Consider the following 8,215-nt stretch of genomic DNA (forward strand, 5'->3'; position numbering starts at 1 on the left):
CGGAAACAAAGGCTGCAACTAACGACTTGCAGCTGGTGATCGCAAGGCCCCTCCTGCCGCCCACCTGGATGTTCGTGAACGGCCTGCGTGCCCCTGGGGTGTCCGCGCCGTCGACAGGCAGGAAGTTTGTGCCCATGCAGTTGCCCCCAGGGCACTCTGACGGCATGTCGACGCGCGACATGTCATCCGGGTCAAACTTGATGAAAAACCTGTGGTGAGGTTGGGGTTGGGGCCGTTACACTCAATCCTTGGGCAACAAAGCGTGCAATGAATACAGGCACATGGCTATTGGGCATTCCATTCTGCACACAGCCTATGATAGCAACATCGGCCAGCGCGCTCAGCACGCTTGTTCCCGAGACGTGCTCGCGCGCCCCCGTGCGCCCCGCTCACTCGACTTTGCACCGGTTGCAGCGCATCAGCCGCTGGAACTCAAACATCTTGACGGGCCCCGTCTTGACCACCGTGCCGCACACCGTGATCAGCCGCCCGATGTGGCTAGACCCGATGCGGCCGATCGTAGGGTTGAGGGCGTGGGGCTTCGGGTCCAGGCTGTAGGGCAGGCCGTGAAGCCTGATGTTGACCACTTGCTTGAGCGATAAGGCCTCGGGCTCCGGGTGGGACTCCATTATCGCCTTCTGCTCGCGGGGGTGCATGCGAGGGCAATGTATGCGTTTGAGAAGGTGCCAGAACTTTGCGGCTGCTCATCCGACGGCTGTTGGAGCCGAGGCGGCACGTGCTGCGGCAGCCGAGGAGGCGCAGGGGCCGCACTCAGGCTTTGCGCTGCAGCGGCGCCGCATTAGGGTGGAGCCAACACCTGCGCGGCGCTTGCTGCCTCCTCCAGCGCCTTCAGGGTGGACTTTGGGGCCCTCAGGAGCGCGTCTGCAACCAGCGGGTCGGCCTGCGCCAGCTGCATCACGTCGAGTGTCACCCAGTAGTGCTCGTTGTCCTCAGGCGCCAGCAGCACCTGCTCCAGGCCCTGCGTATGTGCATACAACATGCACGTGTTGCATGCATGCTATTGCAAAGCGACTCAGCGTCAGTGCAGCTGCGCACGGCCGCGGCTCCGTCGCGAAAGACGTGGCACTCACCCCGCCGCAGCACGACAGCAGCGCGTCCGTCACGCGTCCGAGATCCACCTCCACCTCTGGTACCATATCTGCTACGCTAGTCCTGTCGCGGTAAAATTGCTCATAAGAACGGTCCTTTCGCCCATAAACAAGTGCTTAGATCATTCGATCAACTAACAGTACTTACAAATTATGAACGCGGAGCCTTGATGTGACCAACCCAACGCAAGTAAAATTGTCAAGGGGTGACACCTGCAGAACGCTTACCTGCGCGCGCACCTGTCGGCAGGGCAAGCTTTGAGGATTTGAACCTAGCCGCCACCACGTCATTGCCTGAATACGATGATACCTCGTGCCGCAGCTATCCATCCTAAGAACCAGGCTGCTCTCCCCTACAAACCTTTTCCCCGATCACGTTGTTATCTCACTTGGTTTGGGTGGCAAGATTGCTGTCAACCTGCTGGGCGGTCATGATCCGATTGGTTGTGCGTGCTTGCCAAGCACTAGCAGCATGCAAGCCGTCAGGCAACGCTACTTGCCACCAGTCTGCATATTTCAGGAAACATGATGGTAGAAGTATGTTTGAATTGCACAGCTGCCTGCTGCGGATCCGCCGTACCTGCAGTGCGGCACACATACACGCATTCACAACAACCCCCACTGGCACCAGCCCGCTCCTTCAACTTCCTTCTTAGGGGTTGAGGCGATGACTGAAGATCAGTCGCCTGTATGGACTGATAAACAACCAACCCCGGGGGAGATGATCTAATGCTTGAAAGAGAAAGGCCGCTGTTCATACCATGTCAGCAGTCTGGACAGCAGAATAACTTTGCCAAAATGTACCCACGAGACATTTATCTTCGTTCCAAGATTGGCGCTCTAGCGGCAGGTCTGCGCAGCCCTTCATGGGAAGACACTCGCGAGCACTTGCTGCGCTTTGCGGCACGCGCATCAGCCCCTGCAGGTACAGTACTGCACTCAGTGCCCAGGCTTGGCACCGCCACCGAAGTGCACGAAGCTGCTGGCAGCCGTGCCTCTTCACGGCCGCCTGGCTTGCAGGCGCAGGAACACTCGCGCTCAGATGCGCCTCTTTGGCACATTCGCACCCGTCCCTGCGGCCAGGCGCCACACTTCTGCTGCGGCACCCAACACCAGCAACGCCCTGCCATCTGTGCTGCTGGGGGCGCTTCTCCTCAAGGGATGCGGCGCGGAGGCAGAGCGATCAAGTACAACTTTGTGTGGCCAAGCGCTTGGCTAGCTTTGAGCGTGTACGGCTTTTTGCAAATATTGCATCGGCACCATATGTAATGAAAGCTTGTTCGCCCTCCTTGTCGGCTGCACCCCAATTAACAGGCTCTGAGAGCACCCCCAGGGCAGCTTCGGCACTTGATTTGCATGCAGCAATTAAACTGGTTGCTGGCTGGCCATCATTGTTGGCTGGGTTTGAGTGGTCAGCGCTCTGGTGGAGCAGACGATTCAACGCGGTGGCCGCGCTTAAATTCATTCTCCGTCACTGTGTGCCATGAGCGGCAAGTGGAGCGCCGTGTTGCCATTGATTCAACAGCAGTAACACTTGCACCGTAGTTCAGCAGCATTGCAGCTGTACCCTCAGCCCAGTCAGCCGCGATGACTGCCGCTCAATCAGTACAACTGGCGTGGTGTGAGCGGCAAGCCAGGGGACAACTCCACAACAACCCTTCAAGGATACAAATGGCCTCTATAATATATACTGGTCTATTATTCATCGTGCATCCATACACCAAGCGACGCCGGGAGACCCCGCCGAGATCATTTTGTACCTCGGCTGCTAATGCGACCCTCGCATCAGTCCTGAGGCACTCTCAAACATTTCAAAGCGTCATTCAACGCCTTCAAGATCTTGAAGGGTTAGTGTTGTCCCGTACGAAGCCTAGAACATCCAGCGGTCGATCCAGCCCGTCTGAGGCGAGATGTTCTACAGCCACGAAATCCTGGGGACCAAGTCTCCGCTCGGAATAATATGGTGATCAGTGTGGACGCTACTGCTGCCCCTAGCTTGGGCATGCACATGGCGTGCTCCCGCCATGTGTGCTGTTGCTCAAACGCCACCGCTCTTGCGCCATGCCTTCGCTGGACGGCATCATGCCCCTTCAGGACCCTCGCACATGGCAGCAAGAAGATGTCAAAGAACAAGATCCTCAACGCTGACATTCGGGAGCTGTGGTGAGACAGCCGTGACACCAGCGGCGGCGCATCGCAATCGGCTGCACAGGTTTCGTGCAGCATGGAAATCAAGCACCCCTGAACCGGGTGCATGTCTCCCCGTGTGTATATCCTAGCGCACCAAATGCACCCCCCCTGTAACCCTGCTTCATCTCCTGTTCCCATGCGCGCAAACACAGCAAGTGTGTCCTGCACCCAACCACCCCGTTTGCACTTCGGCTGCAAGGCATCCTCATCAGTGAGCGCTGCTGGGCAGCAGGGACCTCATGCTTTGTTTACCGTGGAGGGTGGGGGATAATTGCATAATGCTGCTGCATAAAATACAGGATAATGCCTGCATGCGCGATGGCCAGCGCTAGGTGATGGACACATTCATGTTGGAGCGAGAATTGATGAGTTGGGCGGGCGCGTCGTCGGTCCCACTCCAGCCCAGCCGCCTGCACGCCTCCCTTCTCAGCAGCTGCATGTGCGCCCACCACCACCATGCATTCAAAGACGGCATCGTGTGTGTCTACGAGAAGAAGCAGGCCTACCTTCTACGTGAGGCGATCGTCCCAGTGGTTGCTGCTGCGCGCATGACACCGGCATGCATGCATCCCGCATGCAGCCAAGCGTCGGCTCGCATGCACGCATGCATATGCATGATGCGTGGAGCAGTGGTATGACACAAGCGCATGCTCATCTGAATCTGCACTCATGCCTGATTGGCGGGTCACGAACATGCTTGCCCGCACACCCTGCGCGGTCGCCCGCCCCTCAACCACAGGTGACTTGCTCGACATGCGCAAGCGCGTTGAGACCGTCGCCTTAGCCCAGGAGGATGCGCCCGACAGCGGCGGCGCCAAGGCAGCCGGCGGTGCCCGCCGCGGGGCGGCCCTCCTCGCCAACGGCAAGGACACCGCGCAGTGAGCCGCGTGGTGGCGCCGCTGCTGCCTCGACTCGCTGGACATGCATGCTGTGATGGTGGTTCTGGCGCGCAACTGCCTCGGGCCCCAAGCCCTTGTCGTGTGGAGGGCTGTCATGGGCAGGGGATTCATTCATGGCAGCATCTTTTCACCTCTGACATACGATCAGCCAGCCCGATGCCTCGATTTCTTTTATAAAACAAAATTGTCGCTGTTCAGCAACCCATCAGCAACCACAAACCCGCCGATTCACCGCCTTTCCCCCCAAAGGCTTGAGGCCATCACCCTGATGGACTGGGACATGGCCCTCGGCGGCACGCAGGGCACCCTTGCGGGCGGCCTCCTGCTGGGCGACGGCAGCTTTGCAAACGACGTGGGTTTGTCTGTTGTAATTGAACGCGCGGGCATGCAGTCAGCGCTGCATGTGTCGTGCTCGAGCAGCCGCCGCGACCTTGCCATACCACAAGGCTGCCTGCTATCACATTCTGTGCGTGGGTTCCGCTTTGGTTGCCTGCCCAACCGGCTGTTCAAGAATCATCACTGATCACAACTCCTCATCACCAACCTGCTACCCCAACAACAACTTCAGCTGGCATCAGACCTGTTCATTGCCCCCTCCCTGGACCCCACCTCAACGACTTCCCTCAACCCCTCCTTGACCGCCGGCCGCGGCGGCCGCCACGGCGGCCGTGGGGCAGCCGCCAACGCCGCGAGCAGCGGCGCAGCCGGCACGCTGGCAGCGGCGCTCGCTGGCGGCGGGCGCGGCGGGGCGCGCTGGGTCGGGCAGGAAGGCGCGGGCGTCGACATGTTCGAGGCGGAGGGCTTCGGATTCGGCGCTGAAGCCGCTGAGGAGCAGCTCCTGGCCATGTGGGTGTAGCTCAGTGTATGGCGGCCCTGCCTCTGGTCAAGCCCCACGTGCACCAGCCACATGCATCAGCAGCCAGCCCTTGGGCCCCTTGCGTTTCACCTGCTCTCCTCCATGCTTTAATCATGCAGACACTCGGTCCTGTTGGACCTGACTCAAACTCAAACCCCTTGCAATTGCAGGGACCACGCCAATGAGGTGTTCGACGTGGCCCCGGACTTTGACATCTTTGGCGCCGACCTGCAGGAGATGCTGGCGCCCCCATCAGCTGCCGAGGGTGCGTGCGAGCCTGATGCGGGGCCGAGGCTGAGCTGTCAGACGGTGTGGATGGTGTTGGCATTGGGATCATGCAGCTGGGGGTCGTGAGCCCTCAGCATCCTTGTTTATGAGCCATGATGTCATCAGCATTTAGCCGCTGGTTGACCCCGCACCCGGTGCTTGGCGCGCCCACTGACAGTCTGAGCCCCTCCTTTCAAACCCACCTTGCAGATGAGCCGCCGATGGACGAGCCCCCGCCCTTTGACGCCGACCCCGAGGCCGGCGCGGACCAGCAGCCGCCCGGCAGCTGCCAGGCCGACCCCTCCGCCCTTGCTGATGGCGCCGCCAACGGCGACGCGGGCTCCGGCGCGGCCGAAAAGGCGCACGTGGTGGCGGGCTCCAGGAAGCGCGGCGTGAAGCGGCGCGTCAATGCGCCGGTGGTGGACCCTCCGACAGATCTGCAGATCAGGTGGGGGGGGGGTGGGCGGGGGAGCGAGGGTGTGGGGAGAGGCAGCTGCATAGCTGCCTCAAATGTGAGGCTCCGGATCACCAGCAGGGCAAGGAAGTGGTTGGCAATGCGTGCATGCTGCCTAGTTGCAAGCTCAGACCTTCTTGCCTTGTGCTGAGCCACATGCCAAATGAGCAGCACACCCACATAATGGTGACAGCAAGTGTTGTGCGCCTGCTTCCGCCATTTGCCCTCACCGCCCTCACCGCCCGCCCCGTCTTGTCCATGCTCCCACAGCAACTCTACCTATCGCGAGTGGATCAAAGACTCCTCCCGCATCACTATCACGCGCCCGCTGCGCCGCGGCGGCGGCGCGGACGGCCTGCCGCCCGGCGCCGACGGCAGCCCCACCGCCAAGAACAACGCCGCCGCGGGGCGCGAGGCCTGGTGGGCGGTCCGGGCCGCGCGACGCGGAGCGCGCTCTCTCGCACGCCGCCGAGACTTTTGCCTCCTGCATGAGCAGCGCGGCCTCACCTCCAACGCCCTCAGCGACACGTTGCCAGCCAAGCCATTCAACAGCAGCCGGCCTGGCCGCCTCCCTTCCTGCCGCCCCTACACCAAAAACCCCAGGAGCAGCCTGCTGCCGGCCTCCGCGTTTGCCGCCGGCCTGATTGGCCTCGCCACCGGGGGGCCCCTCGCCTGGGGCGACGACGTCATCGCCGCCTTCCGCCTCTGCGCCGGCGACCGGGCCGGCGCGCCCGCGCGCCGCGAGGGCGGCGACGCGGGCGCGACCGGCGCGGGCGCGCTGGGGTTCGAAGAGGCGCTGCGGTTCCGTGGCGACGGCGGCGGCGGCGGCGGCGCGGCGGCGGCGGCCCAGGAGCGGCGCGCGGGGGGCGCGGGCGGTGGGCGCGAGGACGCGGCGCGGGCGGCGAAGCGGGCGAGGTTTGGGGATCTGCCGCTGGAGCAGGAGGAGGGCGCACACTACGACAGTAAGAAGGAGGCGGGGGTGGTGGGCGTAGCTAATGCTGGTTGTTGCTGTTTTGCTTGCAAAGGGGATCGTTGCCGCCTGCTGTGTGGAGGCCCAAACACGGGGCGTCCCGCGCCTTGCTTTCACAGCCTGAGTGGCAGCCAGCCTTGATGAGGGGCGGATATGTTGCCTTTCACTGCGCGGTCGATGCGCCTGGGTTGCTCAACAACAGCGCCAACATCGGCCTGTACTTCCCACGACCCCCTTCAATGTGTCCGCCGCACCACCCTTTTGCCCACCCCAAACCTGGTGATGCCTTGGCAGTGGAGGAGCTCCCACTGGACCCGATGTTTGAGGAGCGCAATGACACACTGGGGGACCTGGCCTTTGGGGGTGGGTGAGGGGAGGGGCTGGCTGACCCGAGGGGCTGGCCAGAGGGATGGTGGGGTGCGTGGGCGCAGGGGCATTGATGCCGCGGCTTTGACAAGCCTTGGAGCATCCTCTAGCATTGCGTGCTGCAAACGTGCGTGGCGGGGCGTGCATGCAGTCACCGCCCGTGTGGGCCGCTGGATTAGGGGACACGTCACTAGACATGAGTGTTTCAAGCCTTGCCTGGCAGACAGCCCGGCCCCTCTCTCTGGCCCCTTCATGCATACACGCACCCACCCACCCACCCATCACCCCATGAACACAAACACTCTGCCTCCGCAGGCGACATCGAGACCGAGCGCCTGCGCGCCGCCGCGCCGACGCCCGGCGCCAGCGGCGACAGCGCCAACCCCCTGCTCCGCGCCCGCACCCCCGGCTCCAGCCTGGGGGCCGGCGGCGGCGGCGCAGTTGGCAACGCGGCCGCCGTGCGCCGCGCCGGGCGGGAGCAGCGCAGCGGCAGCGAGACTGGGAGCCTGTTGGGGCCAGAGAGTGTGCTGAGGAGCGACCTGCGAGGGCGCCGGCGCGGGGGCGGCTTGGAGGGGTTCCTGATTGAGGTGGTTGGGCCGGGGGCGGGGCTTGTGGGCGGGCTGCCGCTGTGGCTGAGGGTGAAGCCCGCAGGGACATGCGGACTTGTCGAGTTTGCATGGGATTCAGAACGTGCGTACCGGGACCAATGCTGCTTGGGGCGTGGTGCACCGGCCTCGATGTTTGGCCGTGGGTGCGCATAAATAAACGCCGTCACCGCTCGCCCCACGGTCCCGCGCGCAGGAGGACGAGTCCCCTCTGGCCCGCATGGGTGGCCGTCGCAGCGGCAGTGCGGGCGGCAGCCTGAGGGACCTGCTGCCCGACGTTGTGGAGGAGGTGCCCCTTGGGGAGGGCAAGGAGGGAGAGGGGGGGTGCACGCACTGTACTGTACTGCATAACGTCCAGGGCGGATTGCTTCCTTTGCTTGCGAGTCGAGACAACAGGGAGAAAGCATGTGTTATCGTATCATGCTGTCCGCCCTCCCAAAATCACACATTCATGCACCGCCTCTGGCTGTTTGTCTGTCATTGCGGGCAACCTGGCCCG

The 8,215-nt window shown here is 62.8% G+C and overlaps 2 protein-coding genes across 2 annotated transcripts in view; one reads left to right on the top strand and one right to left on the bottom strand.

Moving 5' to 3' along the window:
- The window catches only part of MNEG_7717 (DNA replication licensing factor MCM9), a gene marked incomplete at both ends in the record, with an annotated part of 2,942 nt that extends 1,785 nt beyond the window's left edge, over positions 1-1,157 (bottom strand). Inside the window, 4 exons of the mRNA XM_014043808.1 lie at positions 65-209; positions 394-638; positions 818-979; positions 1,092-1,157. Coding sequence (XP_013899262.1) covers positions 65-209; positions 394-638; positions 818-979; positions 1,092-1,157 — 618 coding nt within the window. The remainder of the gene's footprint in view (positions 1-64; positions 210-393; positions 639-817; positions 980-1,091) is intronic.
- Positions 1,158-4,052: 2,895 nt separating this feature from the next.
- The window catches only part of MNEG_7718 (hypothetical protein), a gene marked incomplete at both ends in the record, with an annotated part of 5,628 nt that continues 1,465 nt past the window's right edge, over positions 4,053-8,215 (top strand). Inside the window, 10 exons of the mRNA XM_014043809.1 lie at positions 4,053-4,177; positions 4,448-4,550; positions 4,767-5,044; positions 5,225-5,319; positions 5,532-5,769; positions 6,046-6,195; positions 6,379-6,737; positions 7,040-7,108; positions 7,427-7,749; positions 7,913-8,005. Of these exons, the coding sequence (XP_013899263.1) occupies positions 4,053-4,177; positions 4,448-4,550; positions 4,767-5,044; positions 5,225-5,319; positions 5,532-5,769; positions 6,046-6,195; positions 6,379-6,737; positions 7,040-7,108; positions 7,427-7,749; positions 7,913-8,005 (1,833 nt within the window). The remainder of the gene's footprint in view (positions 4,178-4,447; positions 4,551-4,766; positions 5,045-5,224; positions 5,320-5,531; positions 5,770-6,045; positions 6,196-6,378; positions 6,738-7,039; positions 7,109-7,426; positions 7,750-7,912; positions 8,006-8,215) is intronic.

Source organism: Monoraphidium neglectum (assembly GCF_000611645.1).
Source record: "Monoraphidium neglectum strain SAG 48.87 unplaced genomic scaffold scaffold01394, whole genome shotgun sequence".
Classification (NCBI taxonomy): Eukaryota; Viridiplantae; Chlorophyta; class Chlorophyceae; order Sphaeropleales; family Selenastraceae; genus Monoraphidium; species Monoraphidium neglectum.